Source organism: Leopardus geoffroyi, chromosome E1 (genome assembly GCF_018350155.1).
Source record: "Leopardus geoffroyi isolate Oge1 chromosome E1, O.geoffroyi_Oge1_pat1.0, whole genome shotgun sequence".
Taxonomy (NCBI): domain Eukaryota; kingdom Metazoa; phylum Chordata; class Mammalia; order Carnivora; family Felidae; genus Leopardus; species Leopardus geoffroyi.
In genome coordinates, this window is record NC_059330.1 from 44,668,136 (window position 1) to 44,690,418 (window position 22,283).

At 38.8% G+C, this 22,283-nt stretch overlaps 1 protein-coding gene across 1 annotated transcript in view; it reads left to right on the forward strand.

Annotated features, from left to right (window-relative positions):
- NSF (N-ethylmaleimide sensitive factor, vesicle fusing ATPase) overlaps positions 1–22,283 on the forward strand; it is a 150,373-nt gene that overhangs the window by 37,137 nt on the left and 90,953 nt on the right. The window contains exons 5-8 of the mRNA XM_045489323.1: positions 1,744–1,910; positions 4,871–4,978; positions 5,460–5,535; positions 8,573–8,728. Of these exons, the coding sequence (XP_045345279.1) occupies positions 1,744–1,910; positions 4,871–4,978; positions 5,460–5,535; positions 8,573–8,728 (507 nt within the window). The remainder of the gene's footprint in view (positions 1–1,743; positions 1,911–4,870; positions 4,979–5,459; positions 5,536–8,572; positions 8,729–22,283) is intronic.

A 22,283-nucleotide genomic window follows, 5' to 3' on the forward strand; every position in this document is an offset into this window, starting at 1 on the left:
TTTTACATTAACATTTCCTTCTATACTTATCTTCACTATGTGAGGAAACAATTAGGCTGTCTTGTTTATGAAAATTACTTAATGTATAACCTGTATTTTCTAGGAAATGTTAAGAAAGAACAAAACACTGAGAAGTAGAGGCAAGAAAGTATCTGAAACTTTCAGCTGAGATTTGGACTTACTCTTTGATCTTCAGTGAATTTTCTATTCCTTACTCTGGCTTTCTTAGTTATTTTGCTTTTGAAAATGTTTATCTTCAAAATATGTGTGTACCCTTTTACAACAGTAAGCCAGGATATAAAAATATGATTACATAAGCAATTTCATTCAGAGAATATAGAGAAAATCTTTAAATCTAATTCAACTGGCTAGACTATAAGAAATAAATTTAGAATAGAATTTAGGGTATGAAAGAATCATAAGGTTTATGTGGTCCTCATAAGGTTTATGTAGTCCTGTCTTCTTGTTTTACAAATGTGACAAATCAAGGCACAGAGAGCTAGATGATTTACTTTGATTTTCTAGTTACTAACAGAATCTATTGAAACACAGACTCCAAAGTCCCTTTGTCTTGCCTCCTTTGTTACCAGCATGGAAATTGGGTTTTTTGCTGTCAGGTGTTGTTCATACAAAGATGAGTTAAAAACGTCCTTGGCTTCTTTTACATGTTATACATGTAGTACTTACCATAGTTCCCTGGCTATAGTAGGTGTTCAGTAAATATATATTTTTTCAAAAGCTTATTTATTTTGAGAGAGACAGAGACAGTGCAAATAGGGGAGGGACAGAGAGAGAGGGAGAGAGAGAGAATCCCAAGAGAGAGAGAATCTCTTGGAGAGAGAGGCTCCAAGCTACCAGTGCAGAAACTGATGCGGGGCTCAAACCCATGAAGCTGCGAGTTCATGACCTGTGCCAAAACCAAGAGCTGGACGCTTAACCAACTGAGCCACCTGGGTGCCCTAGTAAATATTTTTATAGTATTAAAAAAGAAATGCCAGGGGTGCCTGGGTGGCTCAATCAGTTAGGCATCTGACTTCGGCTCAGGTCATGATCTCACAGCCGTGAGTTTGAGCCCTGCATCGGGCTCTGTGCTGGCAGCTCAGAGCCTGGAGCCTGCTTCAGATTCTGTGTCTCCCTCTCTCTCTCTGCCCCTCCCCTGCTCACACTCTGTCTCTCCTTCAAAAATAAATAAACATAATTTTTTTTTTTTTTTTTAAAGAAATGTCGAACTTCAAATCGCTCTGGAGTAATTTATTTTTTCTCAAGCTTTTTTTTTTTTTTTTTTTTTTGTCCTGCATAGTAACTTGCTAGGACAAAAGAGTACACACTTCTCACCTTAGCTTTTGCTTGTGTCAAACAAAAATCTTGTTTGAAAGCAGCGTGTTATGCCAACTCCACTGGGACTTCCCATACTATCATTTGTCCTCTGTTAAATGAGAAGGAGGAAGATGTAGAGACCATGTGGGGAGGGCTGTGATTTCCCATAAGAGTTGGGTGAGGGGTAAAGGTAGAGGGAGAATGCTGTACAATGTGAACTAATTAATTCAGAGGGGAACAAAATCTCTAGTGGTTATTATCATTTTCTTTAATCTGTGCTTGTGTGTCCTGTCAGTAAAGGCCATGGAAAGCCCTCTTTTGGTCAAGTTTTGTTAGGATTCATTTATGTGAAACTTTTAGTTACTCAAAACACAGCAAGTATTTGGTGTCCCTGTGTTTTAAGAAATGCTTCTTTTTCCCCCCTAGTATCCTTATATACATTTGACAAGGCCAAACAGTGTATTGGCACAATGACCATCGAGATTGATTTCCTGCAGAAAAAAAGCATTGACTCCAATCCTTATGATACTGACAAGATGGCAGCAGAATTCATTCAGCAGTTCAACAACCAGGCGTTCTCAGTGGGACAGCAGGTAGTTTTGAATTTTCTTTCATTTCTTCCACTTGACAGGCATTCCAGTCATTGCAGTTGTCCAAATTAATTCGACTGTTTAAGAACTGGGAGGAGCTCTGTATATGGACAGATATATCCAATTGAGCGATAAAAAGTGAGGGTGATACGTTTGCTGAATGTCTTGAGTCCATTCAAAAAAATTCTAAAGTAACTTTTAGGTTACAATGTCAAATTTAATTACAGCAGCTTTTCCCTGTGCAAACTTGAGAATGCTGCAGACTTAAATGTTTCAGATTTCTTACTTTTTTTATTGTGAGACACTTGTTTTGTCTCTGGATGGTTTTTCTTTTTCCCTGATATATTTCTGTAGAAAAGTAATTCGTAACTTTTTTGGTTCTAAACTAATTTGAGAATCTTAAGAAAATTATGTATGTGTATTTTCAGGTTTTTCTTGGAACCTCTGAAGCCCAATTTTTCTATCCTTAAAAATGATATTGCTGATCTTGTCTTCTTGCAAAAGGACTTCAGTTAGTATATTGTTAATCTCCTAGGAAGAAATTCTGTTCTTTTAAAGTTTTACTTAAAAAGCTGTGTGAGTCCATAAATTGCTGCTTGTTTGTACACATAAATAAGCATTGCTCTTTTGGCCTTACCATTATATTTGTCTCCTTCTTTGTGACTTTTCTTAATTATTCCTAACTCCTTCCTCCTATCATAACGCCATAGCAGCAGTTCTCAAAGTATGGTCCAGAGACCTGAAGCTCTTCAGGGCGTTTGTGAAGTCAGAATTATTTTCATAATAATACCAAGGTGTTATGTCTCTTTTTCCTCTTATTCTCTCAGAAATGCACAATGGAGTTCTGCAAACTATGTGATGTGTGCTAGCTCAGCACATTGGCTATTAAAGGAGATGTGAGGGTCCACCTGTCTTCCATTAGGCAAGACGTTAAAGAGATTTACAAAAATGTTGGGGCGCCTGGGTGACGCAGTCGGTTAAGCGTCCGACTTCAGCCAGGTCACGATCTCGCGGTCCGTGAGTTCGAGCCCCGCGTCAGGCTCTGGGCTGATGGCTCAGAGCCTGGAGCCTGTTTCCGGTTCTGTGTCTCCCTCTCTCTCTGCCCCTCCCCCGTTCATGCTCTCTCTCTGTCCCAAAAATAAATAAACGTTGAAAAAAAAAAAAAAAAAGATTTACAAAAATGTGACAGTGCCATGGTTTCCACTTATGTTTTTTATTTCAGAAATAGGTGGTTTTTTTATGTTAAAAAATATCATTTATGTTCACACATGATAAATTTATTGTTATTTTTAAATTAATAAATACATTTTAAGTTTCTTGTTCTGATTTCTACTATAGTGAATACCAGTGGATATAATCCACTTAAACAAAGGCTCTTTGAGAGTTCTCAAATAGTTTTAGGCATATAAAGGGATCATAAGACCAAAAGTTTGCAAATCACTGCTTATAGCATTCTGATCTCTAGTGACTCACCTACACTGTCTCGGAGGCTCTCACCTGGGAAAGTATGTGGAACCGGCAGGGAGAGAAGTGGTGGAAAGAAACAGCTGTTGGATGAAAGGAGTGTCATTTCTTTTGATTCTCTCACCTAAGTGAAATGGCATAAATCTGGAAGAACAAGACTAGGGATCTGGATAATCCATACATTATGATATCAAACTTGCACAAGTGGAAACTGAGTCACTGCTAGACAGGAAAAGGTTATAGTGCATTTATTATTTTTAAGAGTACTAGAATTGGAATGAGTGATTTTTACATTCAGAGAGGGTAAATGACGTGCCCATGGCTACACTGCCAGGGCTGTAGCTGAGACAAGAACCCATTGGTTAATTGAGCTGCTAATTAATTAAACAAGTGTTTAATGGATAACCTAGTATGTTTCAGCTACTATGTTAGGTTCTGCAGGTCAGCAGTGAACAAAATATGCACAATTCCTACTCTTACAGAGCTTACTTTCTAGTTGGGGAAGACAGAAAATGAGAAATGCCATTGCTGTTAATGTTAAGTACTTGGATTTAAGTAAAATGAGATGATGCGCTGGAGGACCAGTATGGTGCTAATTGAGATTAGATGGTCCGGGAAGGCTCCCCAAGATGACAGTCAGCTGATAATTTGGTGACCACATGTCCATTGCTTTTTGAGCTGTGCTGTATTTCTTCTGGATCCCTACACTTTTTGATGAATAATTGTGCTCTCATTGCCTACCTAAATGTCATTGTTTTTACCTTTTCCTTTAGTGTTACTAGCTTAATAGCAAATGCTTTGGTATTTGTAATTATGTAAAACCCAGTATCATGCAGATATATGATTATGCAGAGAAGAAATAATACAGGGAACAAATAATACAGAGAAGAAATAAATATCTTACCCCACATCGCTGTTGTTACTTTTTATTCCCACTTGCAGTAGTCACTAGTGGCAGAATTAAGAGTCAGCTTTGCCTGCTGTGCTTAACTGTTATACTCCAGCATGTAGAAGAGGGCCTAGGTTATGGAAGGCACTCAATAAATACTTGGTGAATGAATGAGCATTCACCATCTGTCTGTGAACTTGTATGGCAGGAATTTTGCATTGGTGGTGGAAAGGCATGAATTTTAGAGTCATGGACCCAGGCTTGAATCCTGGCACTATTGTTTACTATGACTCTGGTTTCCATTGCTTAAGCCCTCTCCGGATCTCAGCTCCCTTCCTAGTAAAACTGAGGAAGACTATCTGTTTCCAAGACAGTTTGTGAATATCAAGTATAGGACATCCTATACGGTTTGGCACATGAAGATACTCAGTAAATGTTAGTTCCCTTTTCTTCTCATTGCTTGTGTGAGCAGTTTGCCTGTGGAACAGATTTGAGAGGGATGTACAGGAGAAAGCTGCTTCCCTGCATTTGGAAAACACTGGTGATGATGTGAGAATCAAGCCATTGTATCATGAAGTGGTTTTTCTCCCCTTATCTCTTTTCTACATAGCTTGTATTTAGCTTCAATGAAAAGCTTTTCGGTTTGCTCGTAAAGGATATTGAAGCCATGGATCCTAGCATCCTGAAGGGAGAGCCTGCGACAGGAAAAAGACAGAAGGTATGTTTTATTTTTAATAATCATTGTGATGTGAATTGTGCAGATTAATATAACATTCCTAGCCATTCTCTTGCTCAGTGATTTCTTTTATATTATGTACTCTTTCTTTTAAAAAGGTAGTAGGGAGAAAACATTGCTCTTATAAGCTAGCGCTGTTATTAAAGTATAGCAGAAAATATACTTACTTGTAGACTTAATAGTAATTTGAAATTTGTATGGGTACTTGTATTCCTGGTTGAATGCAGATGATGATTGTTCATAAATAATAACAAAAAGACAGGCATTATCAAAAGACACATGCATTGAAATTAAATAGAAATAGTACAAGGTAGTTAGGAGAAAAATTAATTTAACTTAGATGATAGTTTGGAAGAGTTGCTTTGCTCAGAGAGACCTTATTTCCCCTTCATTTTTGGCCTTGTGTTAAGAAGTCCAGAAGTCTATTATTAGACTAACTACTAATAATTGTCTTTCTATACAGATTGAAGTAGGACTGGTTGTTGGAAACAGTCAAGTTGCATTTGAAAAAGCAGACAATTCATCACTCAATCTTATTGGTAAGATTTGCAATTTTAGAAAACTCTGAATGAAGTGAGACTGTCTCTGTTATTATATGTGCCTCAACTACTACGCTTTTCAAGTCTGGGAGAATAAGGGCATCTCCATTGAGAAGGTTTATCACAAAATCATGGAGGATTTCATCACTGTCAGATGTGCTGATACAGAGAAAAAAGTTTAAAGCCTTCACTAGATATCATTGTCCAATAGAAGTGTAATGTGAGCCATATGTATAATTTTAAATTTCCTAGTAACCTAGTAACCACACTAAAAATCAGGAAAAATACAGATAAAATTGATTTTTAAACTTTCAATATTGAGGTAAGTTCAGGCTTACAGAAGATTTGCAAGAATAGTGCAGAGAGGTCCGATATACCTTTCACCAGCTTCCTTGATGTTCCATCTCAAATAACTAGAGTACAGTTACCAAAACCAAGTTAACATGGTTGCATGGCCACTAACTAAAATATAGACTTTAGGGGTGTCTGGGTAGCTCAGTCAGTTGAGGGTCTGACTTCGGTTCAGGTCATGATCTCACGGTTTGTGGGTTCAAGCCCAGCGTTGGGCTCTGTGCTGACAGCTCAGAGCCTGGAGCCTGATTCGAATTCTGTATCTCCCTCTCTCTCCTACCTCCTACCTTGCTCACGCTCTCTCTCTTTCAAAAAACAAACATTAAAAAAATAAAATACAGACTTTATTTGGATTTCACTAGTTTTTTCATTATGTCCTTTCTGTTCTAGGATCTGATTGAGGATCTCGCATTGCATTTAGTCATTTAATTTCTAAAGTCCTTCTCTCTGATAGTTCCTCAGACTTCCACCGTCTTTCATAACCTTGAGAACTGTTCAGTTATTTGTCGACTGCCTCGTGCACGGTGGTGTGTTAAATGTGATCCTAGCGTCACTTTGGTTTGTGATTGAGTTAAATGGTGAATGTGCAGGTGAAGAAAGTCTCTCCAACAGACTCATAGCTCAGTCCTGCTCTTGTATGTTAGTCTTGCTTTTATTATATTAAAATAATGCAGATTGGTCTCTAAGAAAAGTAACTCCCCAGAATAATGACGCCATCAACTGTGTAGTAGTTCTGACTTGGGGTTGGTTTTCACTATGCCAGTGTCTACACCAGTAGAAAGAAGAGGATTTTCGTTGGCTACACACCACGATTTCCAAGGTTACTTAACTTCAAATATGTGACCTTTTCCCCCAGTCCTTAAGTTATTCCCTTCTTACTGTTTTTTCTGAATTTTACAATAAAATAAATGTTTCATAAAATTTGGATAGACATTCACTCAAAAATAGCTCACACACTCTAAAATTTTACAATTTGATTCTATTTTCATAATGTTTTATAATTTGTTCTTTTGCTTGACATATTTCAAGCCTCTTAATAAATATGCCTCAACAACATAATTTTTAATGACTATGCATGTTGTCTTATGGATTAGGATTTCTCAGAATCTCCAATTACTGATCCAGTACATTTCTGAAGTGTTTTCTTTGTATTTTATACACCTTTCATACACCTTTTGTTAAGATGCCTTACCTTTTTTTTTAATGTTTGAGAGAAGAGAGAGGGAGAGTGCGTGCATGCAAGCAGGGTAGGGGGAGAGAGAGAGAGAGAGAGAGAGAGAGAGAGAGAGAGAGAGAGAGAAAGAGAAAGAAAACGAGAGAAAACGAGAGAACGAACCCAAAACAGTCTATGTGCTGTCAGTGCAGAGCCGGACAAGAGGCTCGATCTCAGGAACCATGAGATCATGACCTGAGCGGAAATTGAGAGTCAGATGCTTAACCGACTGAGCCACTCAGGCACTCCAAGATGTCTTGTCTTGTGGGCATTGCATGGCTTTCATACAATGTGGGTATTTCTAAGTAATTCATGCAAAGGTGTGATTGATAGGTTTTTTCCATTGATAAATAAAATTGTGGACTGATATAGCATGCAGTAAATTTGGCCGCAAGAGGGCAGTACAGTATAAGAAATATATTTTCAGATAGCTTCAAAGAAGAAATGTTGAGTCCACAAAACTCTAACCATAAAATCACCATCTAGGGTAAACTTTTTCTAATGTGACCATTTGTTTTCTAATTTAAAAAATTGTATCACTTTCTTTTTTGTTAGTAGAATGTACTAAGGCACTTTTATTGTTTTTGAGATAGCTCATGTGGTTCTCTTGAGTTACTTTAGGTGGCACTATGACATTTAAGTTAGATAATTTTTGTTTTTGTGAAAGTGAAAACATGAATTTTGAAATTATTAAGCTTTAGGATGATCTTAGACTTTTGTGTGCAAATGGGGAAAAACAAAAATAAGACATCAGACTTATTCAGTGCATCTTCTCAGGCTGAGGGATTATATACAGAGTTTATAAACATCTAGATAAATACATGCATTTTTTTTTTTTAATTTTTTTTTCAACGTTTATTTATTTTTGGGACAGAGAGAGACAGAGCATGAACAGGGGAGGGGCAGAGAGAGAGGGAGACACAGAATCGGAAACAGGCTCCAGGCTCTGAGCCATCAGCCCAGAGCCCGACGCGGGGCTCGAACTCACGGACCGCAAGATCGTGACCTGGCTGAAGTCGGACGCTTAACCGACTGCGCCACCCAGGCGCCCCAATACATGCATTTTTAAATACACTTGCTTCAGGAGCCTTGAGGATTGCTAGATTTCAGTTGCATTTCTAGCAACTAGTATTTCCTTCATCAGATAGACACATGATGTTTCTTCTAATCAGCCAAGTTAGTTAACTTGGTTAAGATTAGAGGCTAAGAGGACCAGGCTCCATGGATTGATCACAAATGGACGACTGTGTGAGCTTAGACATTTCACAAGTGTTTTGCTGGCCCTAAATGGGTCCAGGCACAGTAGTTAACATAGCAAAACTCATCCTTCTTATTAGAAAGTCAGCTAAGAGCATGTTCATCTTTGTAGAGGATAACTTCTCTTTATTCATTAAAGATGCCCAGTGAGTCTTATCTTATTCCACCTGGTAATGAAGTTCTTGTTTCACATTTGATTATCTTCGTTTGACATAGGCAAAGCTAAAACTAAGGAAAATCGCCAGTCTATCATCAATCCTGATTGGAACTTTGAAAAAATGGGAATAGGAGGTCTGGACAAAGAATTTTCAGATATTTTTCGACGAGCGTTTGCTTCCCGAGTATTTCCTCCAGAGATTGTGGAGCAGATGGGTGAGTTTAAAAAGGAAAATTTGATCAAATCTTATGTTGTTAAAAAAAAAGAAAATGTGATGAAGTCTTTTTTTTAATAATGTTTTGAAATTATTTTTCAAACCTGCCAGTGTATTTTTGTCTTAACTTTTTCTTTTAAAAAAATGTTTCTCCCAAAATTTTTGAGGTATTAGAACTTGTAAAATTACATTTTTGTTTTATAGGGAAAATAGAAATATTTGCGGTTACTTTATCTTATTGATTTATTTATTAATTTAAGTACATCTGTGGATAGGACAGATTTAGAAATTTCATTTTATTTATCTATTTATGAATGTTTTCCTATAGGGCATATTTGGAAATTTCACCTGACTCTAAAGACCCACTGTGGGTCAGATGTACGCTGCAGAATCATCGTCATCTATTAGACTGTGGGCATTGTTCTTACGTTAGTTAGCTGCTGTTGCATTACCCAATTAGTACATCTTCATACCTAGTAAATGGATTCCTGGCATGTTTTGAAATTAGATAAGTTTGATCCAAAGAGACAAATGTAGGATATACATGGAAGTTTCCATATTGCATACACAGAAATGTGCTGTTCATTTATCATTTTCTTCTTGAAGTTTTATTTAATTTATCCGTGTGTGAAGTGGCTTTATTTTCCCTAGTGGAAATGCTGTCGTGACTGTTTCCATATCCATATCATATAGGTTGAATTGGAATGTGAGCCACGGAATATCTGAGAAAGGAATGTATAACAGCTTCTGGCAGACTATTAGTATAAAAACAGTATCTAAAGAAAAACCCTGAAGGAATACGAATATATCACTCCCCTCACCCTCCATCATTCTTTATCTTTACATTGCTACTGGCAGATAAAAGTGTGGTGGGGAAGAGAACTGCTGTGTAGGCACTAAGTGCTTGGTTCTGTTAGCCTCCTATTGTTGGTAGCCTTCCTGCCTGGCCGCTCACTGTGATAAATTACAGGCACAGCACACACCTGTTCACTGGGTAAAGGTCGAGTTTGGAATTGGATTAAGAGAAAATGACAGAGACCCTCATCACCTGAGTTTTATACACCTTGAGATGGCAATAACATACTTTTTTATCTGAAAGATACAAAGGCCAAGTCCATAAAAAAAACAGAATTTTAATTTGGAACATAGTAAAAAATGTGGTAATTCACTATCTTGGTCATGTGTATTTTGAAAGTTTATGGACTTATTGTCAAGACACGGAAATACTGTTTAGGTTATTTTGGGTGTGAGGAGGGATAAAAGGATGATCTTTAATGTTCTAAATTATTCTTATGGAATGTTTTTACTAATTTTCCAGACTGAGAGAGTCTAATGATTCTGTTTCTTTGAACATTTATATTATCTGGCTAACAAGTAGAAAACCAACTGCTTCTGTTATAAACTATATCTTTTCATTACATTATAATATTTTCTCACAGTTTGGAAGCTATTAAGGATTCCGTTATTCAGATACGAGTTTCCTGTTTGTGCGTTATCCAAACCCTGCTCATTAGGGCCTCTGTCTGCAGTTAGGTGGATAATGTGTGAAGGAGCAAAACTCCTATCGGTCGATTTGTGACTTTGCCAGCTGTTGAAGAGGTTGGAATTCAATCAAAACAGATTTGGGATTTTTGAGTGACTTTATGAATCTGTGTTTCTGTAGTCCATATCGAAATTAGTTAAATTATAATACTTTGCTTTTGTGAGTGCTACTATCCAAAACCTTTTTTCGTGGATTTATTTTTCTAATATTTTTACATTAATTGGACAAAAAATGGGTTCTGTTTAAAAAAATTTTTTTTTCTCTTTATGGCTTTTGGCCATCAAGAATCATGTGTTAACAATTTGATTTAAAGGACAAAAAGTATTAAAAAAAACTACCTTTACTTTTGAACTAAGTTGAAAGACATTACTATTTTTTTTTTTATTCTGAATGAAGATTCTCAATGTCATAAAGCTACATTTTTATGGTAAAAAGGCTGGGAAATAATTCTCTTGCTGTGCATGTGTCATTCCCTGTTCCTGTTAGAGTCTTCTTTTTCCCTTTGAATTTGGGGGGGAATTCCATAGTAGAGTACCTCATTGCAGTGCAAGAACAGTATGGTTATAAAATTCTCATTAGGTTTTGGTAAAGGCGTATAAAAGTACAGATTGCTACATTTTGTATAGAATAAAAAGTAACACTACACAGGTCCTTTTTATATGTATACCCTGTGTTCTTTTACCCTGTCAGGTGGGGGAACAAAATTGGCTGATTTCTTCCTCACTCTTAATTAACTAAATAGATAAACCTCTGTGGTTTTGGGATCCCACTGGACACTGGGTGTGATTGTTTAAATCGATTAAAATGGAAAAAAATAGTGATTAGTAAAGAATAATTTATGTAGGTTATGGGACCGTTCTGTTTTGTTTTAAGCAGAGAACTCTTTTACTTTTGGCTTGAGACCAAATCATTGTGTGTACCATGGAGTCTAGAATTGGGTCTACTTTGTAAGCAGGAATCTTCACTAAATGGATCTTTTTGCCTATATATCAAAGTTGTGAGCTCACAGAATGATAAATTTAGAATTCTCTTCTCTCATTGTGTTTATGAATAGTTATGCTTTTAGGTAATACAGTTCTTTTGCTTGTAAAGCTTCATGTTACCTTCAGGATTGAAAATATAGTTTAGATATATATGGAATGTTGCTTTGAGGAGGTATAGGAAGACTAAAGGGCTAACGAGAGGCACATAGTTCTGCAGGAACATTAAAGGTCAGATGAGGTCACGCACCTGCAATAAATGTCCTAGGAGCACCCAGGGTAGAAATGTGGGCATCACACACTGGTATCTGCAAGTCTCAGCAAATAAACTCAGCAGCTTATTGCTGTCCTTGAGCACACTCAAGTGTCAGCCGAATATGTCCTTCCGCTCAGACATTTACTACACTTATTCCCTTCCATGCAGTTTTGGGGAGAGTGTTCTGGATAATCTATTGATTACCTCAGTTCTCATTGTAGCTCTTTTGTTGGCAAAGATAGAGATTCTGTAGAGAAACTTGATTTTTCCGCATCCCTGGCAGTTACCCCTAAATTGTAAGTGCCAGAGCAAAACAAAACAAAAAACAAAACCAAAAAACCTTCTTCAAAGAACAGTGGAATAGTTGTTAAAGAATTAGCATCTCTTAATGTAGTTTTAGGACTAGGTTTACATGTATCCAAGGAAAGGGCCTTTAGCAGAAGTTACCCGTTGTAGGGCTAGAAGGAAAAGGGCTTGGAGACCGAAGGGCTTCCAGCTTCACGCTGTCTTGTGGTGACTCTGTATCTTGCAGATATCCAGGCCACCTGGTGGGGAGGAGAGCCTCTGTTAGGGTCTTGTGCGCCCCCCCCCTCCCCGCCCCTTCTTTGAAACTGACACTGTTCTTTTTGGTCGCCTTTCTTCAAGTCTCCCTCTCTAAGCCCATTTTCAATCTGTAGTTTTAAGGTTTCTTTTGAAATCCTAAAGAAAAGCAACTCCTTTCTGATATCATACGTGAAACTGCAGTTACTCTATGGAGTAGAGCCGCCGAGAAGATAAGGAGCCTCTCAATCACAGGCGGACATCTTTCACATGCTAAGAACAGTGCAAAAAAAAAAAAAAAAAATACTGTGGAAGAAAGAGCACTGAGGTTTTGTGCGCCATATTTGAGAGAGAGGGAGTTCTTGCTCAGATTAACATAAACACTGACACTCTTAAAATGCATTTTCACACCCCCACTCATGAGGAGAGATTGCAATTTAAATGGGGGTTAAGACATCTAGCCGAACTCCAGGGCTCTGTAAAAGGAACCCTAAGGCTAAAGAGCTTATCTGAAATTTGAAAAAAAGAAAAAAAAATGAAGCTTTCTGACATTCATCTTTTTTCCTTGTATTAGTCATAACTTGCTTTTCAGCTATATTTTAGGTTTTGAATGCCAACCTGACATCTGTTCAAGTCTGCCTGTAATTTATTGGGAAAGGAAAAGAAAGCAATTGCTCACTAGTTAGAGATGCAAAACTTCCCCCTTCTGCTTTTCCACAAAGTACTTGTGGATGATACTTGGATATGAAGAAGTAACAGTTTACTAATTTACTAATTCTAACTTTCATGTTGGGAAAATGTATAAAGTTCTTTTTTTTTTTTTCTTAGAAGAAGAAATGGCTTATGACCATGTGATTTCCAAAATCTCTGAAGCAGTATTTAGAGCTAAAGCACACACTCTAAAAAAAATACTATAGGTAACTTTTTATAAGTTGACATTTTTAACCTTGAATTAATTCTTCCATTGGTTTTGGTTTTTTAAGTAAAATTTACTTACATTTGAACAGGAATAATGTAGCTATGGTAATATCTCAAGAGTCCAATCATATATAAATTCAGTTGACATTTTTTATCAATAGACTTTTAGAAATAAATCTTTTGAGGAGGCAGAGCTGTCTGTAGAGTCTAATGGATTAGATTTGCTGGCAACTGCAGGTGAGTTACAGATCAAGAATTGGGTCACTGTCCACTAGTAAGGAAATAATTAAATAAACTATGCTACATCCTCTTACCCTCATTATGGAATACAGCAAAGCAGATCTTAAAATGATACAGATCCAAATGTACAGACATGTTTTTTTTTTAATGTTTATTTATTTTTGAGAGAGAGAGAGACAAAGCGTGAGTGGGGGAAGGCAGAGAGAATGAGAGAGAGAGAGAGAGAGAGAGAGAGACATACAGAATCCGAAGCAGGCTCCAGGCTCCGAGCTGTCAGCACAGAGCCCAATGCGGGGCTTGAACCCACAAGCCATGAGATCATGACCCGAGCCGAAGTCGGATGCTCAACTGCCTGAGCCACCCAGGTGCCCCCACACATGTTTTAATTAAAAAAAAAAAAATAATAAATAAAAAAAAAAAAAAAAATATATATATATATAAAACTGAAAGTAAATGCATTACAAAACTCTTTACAAGCACAAACGTTTATACTGTATTTGTATTTGTATACTTTACAAATACAAACGTTTATATTGAAAAAACGTTTACTTCTGTGAAAGGGGAGTGAGGATGGGAAATACAGGGAGATTTTTCTTCTTTTACTTGCTGTGCTTCCGCATCTGAATGTTTTAGTGTGAGATTATATTTCCACTTGTGTAGTTAAGAAAACAAACAAAAAGGTAATATCATAGGCTGTTTCTCTGTTGTGGTGGCTTCACTGTCAGCAGGGGAACAGGTGTGTCCCACACCCTTCATGAAGTTTCTGTGGAGGAGAACAGCGCAGGGGTAACAGGACCCCCAGGGCTTTGATGGCAGCCCCTGATGAGGGGAGGCAGAAAGTGAAGACCAAGTTGCTGATGGCTAACAAACTGCTTCCTCCCATTACTTTTTTGCATGATAGTAATGGGTATAAGTACCACGCTCCCTGCAAACCATGAGAACATTTGCATCCAAGCCTTTCCGTAGCCATGGAAGCAGGAGAGGGGAGACATGGGACACGATGACTTGAGGGAGAGCAGAATTTCTGATGTGGAAGGACCTGTGCTTAAATTTGCTCGGTCTTCACACCCTTCCCACTGAGGAATCCAGCTCACGTGACTCCTGAAGTGAAGTGCTGGCTGTTTTATCCCGTCTTATGCCCATATTTACAGTGGTGGTGATGATGACATGGTAGCTAATACTTACATGGTGCCAGGTGCTGTTCTAGGTGCTTTACGTACATTAGCTTATTCCATTCTCACAACAGCCTTATCAGGTAGATTCTGTATTGACGCCATATTATGGAGAAGGAAACAGTGTCAGAACGGTTAAGTAACTAGTCCAAGATATATAGCTAGTGAGTGGTGGAGTCAGATTTGAACCCAGACAGTCTGGCCTCAGAGTCCATACCCTTAACATGTACGTTGTTTTTCTCTCATGAAAGCCCATCATAGAAAACTGCTAAAATAGGCCTTCTCAGCCCCACTTCTTGGGGACCTCTGAGGCGGTCTTTGAGAGATCTAGAGCCAAGGGATTTTCAACTGTGGCATCATAGACATTTTTAGACTGGATAATTATTTGGCATGGGGCGCTGGCTGTCCTGTGAATTGTAGGATGTTTAGCAGCCTCTACCTACTAGATGCCAGTGACACTTCGCACCCACCCCTAGAGGTGACGACCAAAAATATGTCCAGACATTGCCAAAATGGTCCCCGGGGGGCAAAATCACCCTTGGTGATCTAGTGCAATCCCCTGGCTTCTTCTCTTTACAGATGTGGAAACTATGGCCCAAGGTCACTAAGCAAGGCAGAGGCACAGGCAGAGGCACAACTAGGACTAGAACTTGGTTCTCCTGATTCAGGAACTCTTAAAGGAGGAGAAGGAAATGACATACAGTTTGTACAACTCGTAAGTGGCAGAGCTGGGGTTGGAAGGAGGACATCTGGTTCCAGGGTCTGTATTCTCAACTGCCTCTCCAGATGCTGGAGAGATGAAGCCAAGAATCAAGTAGTCAAGGAAGCTTTCAATTTTATGTCAAAGAATATTTTATGATGAGTAACTAAGTACAACTTATGCCTTTCTTCCTTAATTAATTCTCCAAGAAATTGACAAAGTTTTCCATCTGTAAAGGTTCTCAGAACTTAGAAATGATAGGTTAGGAGGGTGAAGAGGAAGAGAAGGGTTGTTAAAACACTGAAGATCTGTATGTCTGGCCTCACCACCCCCCCATCATTGCCTGTATACAGTTATAAATAGGCATTCAGAAAATAAGCTACAGAAGTCTGACTTTTGTATTTAGATATCAGACAATTTTTTTTTTCAACGTTTATTTTTTTGGGGACAGAGAGAGACAGAGCATGAACGGGGGAGGGGCAGAGAGAGAGGGAGACACAGAATCGGAAACAGGCTCCAGGCTCTGAGCCATCAGCCCAGAGCCCGACGCGGGGCTCGAACTCCCGGACTGCGAGATCGTGACCTGGCTGAAGTCGGACGCTTAACCGACTGCGCCACCCAGGCGCCCCCAGACAATTTTTTAAACTGTTTAAACTTCTCCAACATCTCTCTGCTAAAGAATTAAACCACCTCCTTCATCTTCCTCTTTGTCATCCTTTTCTTCTTCCTCCCCCTCTTCCTGGTTCTCTTCCTTCTCCTCCCCTCGACCCCTTTTCTTCTTCTGCTTCTTTTTGAGATTAGAAGCATTTTCCAAAATTTCAGATTTTTGTCATGGCAGTGAGGGTGTTGACCAAAAATATAAAGATCTCTTTATCTGTTTCGGTTTTAAAATTTGAGCAGAGAAACTGCCCCAACTGAGATTTCTTAGTTTTCTTACTTCTGGCAGTTTCTGGAACTTAAGTGTGGCAAAAATCAGTGGACTTCTCTTGGCCTGAAGTAAGAAGTATAAGTGTGCAATGTGTGGAATTGAATGGACGCTCTGTGACACTAAGGTTTATAAATAAACTACCACCCTAGTAACTGGATGTATTCAAATTGTCATGAGCTCAAAGACCTGAAGCATTGGTTGTAGGGCTGTAATGTCTAATACTTAATAAGTCTAGTCCACTTTCTTCATATGTTTTTTGGCATCTGTTGTAGCATTAATACAGGGAAGGAAGTGATTGGAATGGGTATGTCAGAAGCTTTGTCTTAAGTATATTGTCAACATAGAGATGGAACATAAATGTTAAATAATCATGTAGAAGTTAAGCACCATAACCTAACAAATGATATCAAAAGTGTATATGATAAAGTGCCAAATGAGTGGTCTAATTGAAAAGTCCTATAGCAATTTTAAGAGAAAGAATCACAGAAGACTTCATGGAGGAGGCAGAACTTAATTAGGCCTTGAGTGCTGAGGGATTTGGGATAGGAGGGGAAAGGATGGTTTATCCATGCCCTGGGAAGAGTGACAGACTCAGCAAGGTATAGAATCCACAGTTTAGACCAGTCTAGCAGAGCTGTTTTTGGAAGAAGCAAGAAATTAGATTTAAAAGTTAGGTTGGAGTTGTGCTGTAGAAAGCTGTGAATCAGGAGATGAGGACTCCTTTGTTTTACTGAATCTGTTTGACCTTCCAGACAGACTCCGGTGCTTCTCCTATGCTTCCTCTGTACCTTGTATGTACTTAGAATGTAGCTCTATTCTTTTTTTTTTTTTTTTTTAATTTTTTTTTTTTCAACGTTTATTTATTTTTGGGACAGAGAGAGACAGAGCATGAACGGGGGAGGGGCAGAGAGAGAGGGAGACACAGAATCGGAAACAGGCTCCAGGCTCTGAGCCATCAGCCCAGAGCCCGACGCGGGGCTCGAACTCACAGACCGCGAGATCGTGACCTGGCTGAAGTCGGACGCTTAACCGACTGCGCCACCCAGGCGCCCCTGTAGCTCTATTCTTAATATACTGTAATTATTCATTTGCATTACACACATTAGGGGGAATTTCTCACCCTCAGCATTTTTGACATTTTAGGCTGGGGAATTCTTTGTTGGGAGAAGAGCCCAAATCTGTTTGTTGTAGGTGTTTAGCAGCATCTCTGACCTCTATCCACTCAATGCCAGTAGTTCCCTCCTTCCTTCCTGCCTCCTGTGTAGTGATCAGAACTGTTTCCCCTGAATGGCAAAATCGCCCTGCATTGAGAACCAGGGCTCTAAGACTTTGAAGGCACAATCGTAATGTCTTTTTATCCACGTGTTGTCAGCATCAGGGCTATTTGCAGTATGGTCTTTGGACCACTGGTGGACCATGAACCTTTGTTACCAGTCCACAATGAAATAAATATTGAAACTCAGAGTAAGAATTTAGAAACTTTTTTTTTTTTTTTTTAGCAATTTAACATCATGTTTTTTATTGTATTTTGTAAAAATATTGATGAGAAACTTGTAAAAGAAAACTGGACCTTAGCATATATAGTTTGAGAAGTATTGCCCTATGTAAATATTTGCTAAATGAATGACATATTTTTTTTAAAGATTTTATTTTTAAGTAATCTCTACATCCAACGTGGGGCTTGGATTTATAGCCTAAGAGTTGCGTGCTCTACCAACTGAGCCAGCCAGGTGCCCCGAACTGAATTAAAGTTTTGAACAAATGATTATAATGGGGAGTTATTGGAGGGCTTTTGGCAGTGGAATAAAACAAAGTTAATGTCTTAGGATAGTTAATACTGTTACTCTGTGTGAAAAGGATTGCTCTAGAGAAGAGGTGAAAGACTGCCTAATTTGGGAGACGTAGATTAATTATCCAGTTGTGTGGTACTTAGAACCTGGATTGGGGTGGTGGCGATGGGGATGGAAAGGGAAGAAGAGATACAGAAAAGGTTACAAGGACGAAATTGATAGAATGTGATTACTTATCACGGGTGACAGAATTGGAGGTGAGAGGTCTCACTGGGAAAATTTTAGAAGTGAGAAGACCAGGACGACCTAGTTTGGGGGGAGTGGAGAATATTGTTGCACATATTTTCATTACCATGAGAAGAATCTGGGACCTGAATTGAAGACAGGAAGACTTACTGGTGTTTTTATTTTGTGATGGCTAGCTTCAGTCACTTTACCCGTGTTTGAGAAGCACTCTGTTGACCACTCTTTCTTGAAATATCATTTTTACTTGGTTTCTCTCACTCCAAGGGTTTGTGATTTTCCTTATACCTCTGGCTATCCCTTTTGGGGTTTTTTGTGTCCTTTAAAATGCTGGAGTACTTCAGGAGTCTGTCTTAGACCTCCTCTTTTCCTCTGTGATTGTTCTCCCTGAAATTGATCACATCCATTTCCATAGCTGCAGTTAGTATCTTTACGCCATTAACTCTCAAGTTAATTTTATCTCGGTCTCTGTTTAAAGCTCTGGGTTTTTATCAGCATAACCTGTTGTCTGTCTCATGATCACGCAGGTAAGTTCAAAATTCAGTTAATTCATTCTGCCCTCCCATCCCTAAACATGCTCCTACCGCTGTTTTCTGTCTTAGGCAGAGCTCTAGCCAAAAATCTGGGCACTTCTTTAACACTCCTTTCTCCCTCCCCTCTGGTTCCCAGTCAGTCACAGAATAGACCCTCTGTGCTGAAGTCTCCTCACTGTGTCAGGTCTGTCCAGTCTCTCCATCTTCCTCCCTCCACCCCCACCCCCCATCCGTGCCCCCGCCACTGCCTTCCTCCGGACACCATCGCCCCTTGCCTGCATTGCTCCTTGGGCCTTCAGCCTTGCCCATCTCCACTTCATTCTCCACCCTGTAACTGGAGCGATTTTTATAAAAAGGCAAGTCTGATCCTGCCGCTCCACCGGTTAAAACTCTTCCAGTAGCACTGCTTAACTCCCTGCGTGGTTTACAAGCCCTATGTGGTCTTGCCCCTGCTGAACTTCCCCTCTTCCCTCAGCCTGTGCCCCTCCCCCATGCTCTGGGTTCCAGCCAACCTGTTCTATTTCAGTTCCTCTGATGGGTCACGCTACTGTCTCTTACCTGTGTATCCCGGGGTGTTTTCCACCATCTTTTTATCCAACTCCTGTTCATCCTCACTATCAAAAACTCCAGGAGAGGTAGTTGGTTGGTATGATTATATTGCCAGAGGTACTCTTAGAGCTCTGTAGAGGTAAAAATCTTTAATACATTGCCTGTAATCAAAAATGTTTATAGATGTATTTCCTTGTCTTAAACTTTTGTTGCTATTGAAAATAGTTCAAGCATTAGATTATCCTCTTATAGTGTTTGATAATTACACATTTTGAAGTGTTTGTGGATAAGGTAGTCAAGAGGACACTTAGAGATATCTTTTATTTGTGAACTTATACTTTGGCTGATTTATCTTTACTTTTTATCACATCCTATCAGAGAGGAGGTGATAAATGCTCAACCACTTCTATAAATCTTGTCAGTTTCTTATATGTGAGTACTGATTTGGAAAAACGACGACTACCTTGATAGGATGTTGGAGAAAGGGAGGTGGAAGAAGGAATTAGCAATAATGTTAGCAAAAAGCTGCCCAGAACTATATACAGCATTATTTAGAAGAGTGTGATTCTAAAGAGACTTTTCGTAGGGTTCCATATGATTTGTTACTTGGGGCAGTATCCTTTGATAGTATGTTCACAATTAAAAAAAAAAAAAAACCTGCAGGAAACTTGGGTTTTGCCTTTTGCTTTTTAAATAACATGTTGTTTTTTCAGGTTTTTCAAAGAAGTTAGAGTAGACAGTGGTAAATCCCTTCCATATACCATTTTACTAATAGTGTAAAATTTGACATTGAAAGTCATTGTAGATGATGTATGCAATGCTCAAAGATTTACTGTACTTGTAGCTTTGAGTTCTTCACTAACATCTCGGGCTTTAACACAGTATCTTTTCTCTGGGCGAGTAATAGTTTGAGGTTATTCTTATTCTAGAGTGACTCAAAACTGATATATAAAGATACACACATAGGTGGCTTGAACTTCTATACCATTTATACATGTATTTACTCGAATTTATCCACAATGACATAATTTTTTTGGAAGTGCTTTGATTTTTAAAAATCTACCTAGAGTCCTGTCATGAAGGAGGAAATTTAGCAAGACTTAAGAGCCTTTTGATAATGAATGGTTACTATAGGGTAAACCTGTAATTAGAACGCTAAGCCCCACATTAGATATATTCAGTCAAATCTCAAATATATGTAGGAGAATTTATCCAAATTGCCGATTATTATTGCATTCCAGAGACATTTCTATGGTGTTCCACAACTCCTTTTTGACCTGACACTTTTCCTGTGTTATTGGACTTTTCCTGCAGAACTTCTCTTTATTGATTCTCCTTGCTTTTCTGTCTGCTGCCTGATTACTTTGGTTTCTTCTGTAACTCCTCACTTAGGCAACCATCTGTGGCTGCGATGAGCTCAGAAAGGGAGATAGGGAAGACACACAGTACTTGAGTTACCGATTCTGTGTCTGTTCTTTCTCCAGCTGCAGAAGGCTGCCCATACGTGATCCTAAATCACAGAACTCAGCTGTTCAAAATTGAGATTTGTCTTATAAGTAGTAACGGCCCCACGTGGGACACTGTGTCAACATAAGGAGAGAAAGATGATAGTTTATTACCACAGTCAAAAGATTGAATCCTTTTCTCTATTTTTATCTAAAGGTTAATTTTTAAAAAGTTGAATGGGATGAACTTGTAGCTCCTTTGCTTCCTGCACTCAGTTGCTGCTGTCAAGGTATGACATTTTCTCAAAAGGTTTGTCACCCATTTTGAGTTATCTAATGCTCCTCTCTGTGACATAACCACAAGTAGATATTCACTATATCTGTAAATATAGTAGATTTAAGTACATTAAGATGACTATGGTTTTAAATCAGAATTAGGCCCGGTTAGAGAAGGAGACCTTAGAAATTATCTAGTCAACATTTTCCAATTTTACTTAAACCTACTTAACCATACATACATAAAGTTACAACTGTTAATATTCCAAGGAAATACCAGTTTGAGAAACACTGATTTTGTCCATGTATTCTTCCCCGCCCCCGATAAAAGATGCTCTTGGGGGTTTCTTTTTGCTCCTTTAAAAAATTTATTTTTATTTTTATTTTTTAAATGTTTATTTGTTTTTGAGAGAGAGAGAGAGAGAGTGTGTGTGCAAGAGCAGGGGAGGGGCACAGAGAGAGAGGGAGACAGAGGATCCGAAGCAGGCTCTGCACGGACAGCAGGGAGCCTGATGTGGGGCTCGAACTCATGAACCGTGAGATCATGACTTGAGCGGAAGTTGGACGCTTAACCAACTGAGCCACCCAGGCACCGATTTCTTTTTTTTTTTTAAGTTTATTTATTTTTGAGGGAGGGAGGGAGGGAGAGAGAGAGAGAGAGAGAGAGAGAGAGAGAGAGAGAACACACACACAAGCCAGGAAGGGACGGAGGGGGAGAGAGAATCCCAAGCAGACTCTGCACTATTAGGCTTGAACTCACAAACTGTGAGATGAGCCAGACACTTAACCGACTGAGTCATCCAGGCACCCCTGTCCATGTCATTCTTATTTTGTAGATGAGAACACTGGCACCCCAGAAGAGTAAGCAGCTTATTTAAGCTAAAGTCGCAGAAGTGGGGGCTAGAATCCAGGCTGCCTTGTTCCCAGTCTGGTAACCTTTAGGCTTCCTGATTCAGCCACTTAAAATAATTTGACTTATTACTGGGTTTCTTATTCCAGATTTCACAACTTGGATGTGAAGCCTCATTCTCTAGAACAAGCTTCACTATTTTTTGGAGTCTGAATTTGATTCAGAAAGCCCCTTCTTGCCTTTAGATCACTTCAGGCTCTCTGGTGGGCCTGGAGGGTTCAGAGACAGGGCCGCCTTCTTTTCTTTTCTTTTCTTTTTTTTTTTTTTTAATCTGGTCATCTCACCAGCTTTTATAGGGTCTTTTAGATCTCCCAGATCTAAGATCTGTTTATAAAAATACTTTTATTAGTTCTTTTAATTATAGAAATGCATGTCTATTATTTCAAAAATACAAATGAATGGGGCACCTGGGTAGCTCAGTCGGTTGAGCATCCAACTCTTGATTTCAGCTCAGGTCATGATCTCACAGTTGTGAGATAGAGCCTCGTGTCTGGCTCTGTGCTGAGCATGAAGCCCACTTAGGATTTTCTCTC